The 1,435-nt window shown below is 48.2% G+C and overlaps 1 protein-coding gene across 1 annotated transcript in view; it reads right to left on the bottom strand.

The window, feature by feature from the left end:
• Positions 1-1,216, bottom strand: part of LOC101616107 (immunoglobulin alpha Fc receptor-like) — an 18,854-nt gene extending 17,638 nt beyond the window's left edge. The window contains exons 1-2 of the mRNA XM_045133331.1: positions 1,097-1,216; positions 823-858 (exon numbers count right to left, since the gene is read on the bottom strand). Of these exons, the coding sequence (XP_044989266.1) occupies positions 823-858; positions 1,097-1,130 (70 nt within the window). The 5' untranslated portion in view covers positions 1,131-1,216. The remainder of the gene's footprint in view (positions 1-822; positions 859-1,096) is intronic.
• Positions 1,217-1,435: the final 219 nt, after the last annotated feature.

Here is a 1,435-nt window from a genome sequence, read left to right as displayed (position 1 = left end):
TGTAGTCTCAGACTGGCTTTGAACTCACAGTGATCCTCCTGCCTCCACATCCCAGGTGCTGGGATTAAATGTATGTGCCACCACATGTGGCAATTTAATTTTGTTATTGACAACTTCCTTAATTATAGACAGAAAAACATTATAGTTCCCTACCCCCCCCCCACTTTCCCCTTCATAACTCCACTTCCCATGATATCCCCACCCACTCGCAATTGGTCTTTATTTTTGATGTCACCATTTTTTCCTCCTATTATACTGGTCTTCTGGAGGTGGTGTCAGGCACTGTGAGGTCATGGGTATTCAGGACATCTTGTGTCTGGAAGAGTGCACTGTAAGGAGCTCTAACGTTTTGGCTCTTACATTCTTTCCACTACCTCTTCTGCAATGGCTATCCACATCTTTATGTGACAAGATCTCTCACTGGCAAGTAGCTCACAATTAGGCTACAATGGTTACCCAATGAACTCCAGGAATTTTCCTAGCTGCATCTCCCTAGCACTAGAATTACAGGTGCATCCCACAATGCCAAGAATTTTTACATGGACTTGGTGGATTGAGCTCAGGTTGTAATTCTTACGAGGCACACACTCTACGCACCGCACCATCAACCCAGTCAGTCTCATCAACATTATCCAGGCACTACACAGAAAGCGCCTCCCAGACAAGAATGGAAGGGCACGGACTAAGTGAGAAGTGGGTGTGCAGAAGGATGACAGCAAAGATCTCATCCAGGGATCAGCTCCAGATGCCTCGAGCTTCTCCAGAGCTCAACACAGCCAAACTCAGAGTTACCTAGAGCTAAACAAAGAAGGGCAGACTCACCATAGTGTGCCCATATCCTCTGCTCCAGACACAAGGCTGAAATAGAAGAGAAACCTGGTGAGAAATGCCTGTGTTTTAATGCATCAATCCATACCCCAGAGCTTGGGACAAGAAGAGTAGACCCAGGTGCAGAGGTGAGAGAACAGGAGTGACCTTCTGAACACACGAAGGACCTGGCAGAGGAAGAGTCCTGTGAGAGGACGCCTGTGTAGGAACCAGGGTGTCTGCCTCCATTTCCTGTCTAGCTGCAAATAAGGAGCCCTGATTTGCTTACCAAGTCCAAGGATCAGTGTAGCCCAAGAGCCCATGCCAGTGCCTCAGGCCAGATCCTCAGATGCAGAACAAAGACCTGGTGACACTGTCTTCACAGGGGGACACACACATGACACTGATCACAGCCCTTATATGGATGGGGACATCTACACAGACAAGATGTAGTTCTTGCGCAAGCCCTCAAGGTACCCACAGCCCTCCACAGCACCTCTGCCATGGGTCAAGTTCCTCTCCACACTTCCTGCTTAAATTTTATACCCATAGACATGCTGAAAGTGTATGACGCTGTTTCCTGTGGTCTGCAGAGCTGATATGGGAGAGTTCTCCAAGGGCTTTTGGA

Source organism: Jaculus jaculus, chromosome 14, assembly GCF_020740685.1.
Source record: "Jaculus jaculus isolate mJacJac1 chromosome 14, mJacJac1.mat.Y.cur, whole genome shotgun sequence".
In the NCBI taxonomy this organism is placed as follows: Eukaryota; Metazoa; Chordata; class Mammalia; order Rodentia; family Dipodidae; genus Jaculus; species Jaculus jaculus.
This window is presented reverse-complemented; position numbering and strand designations above follow the sequence as displayed.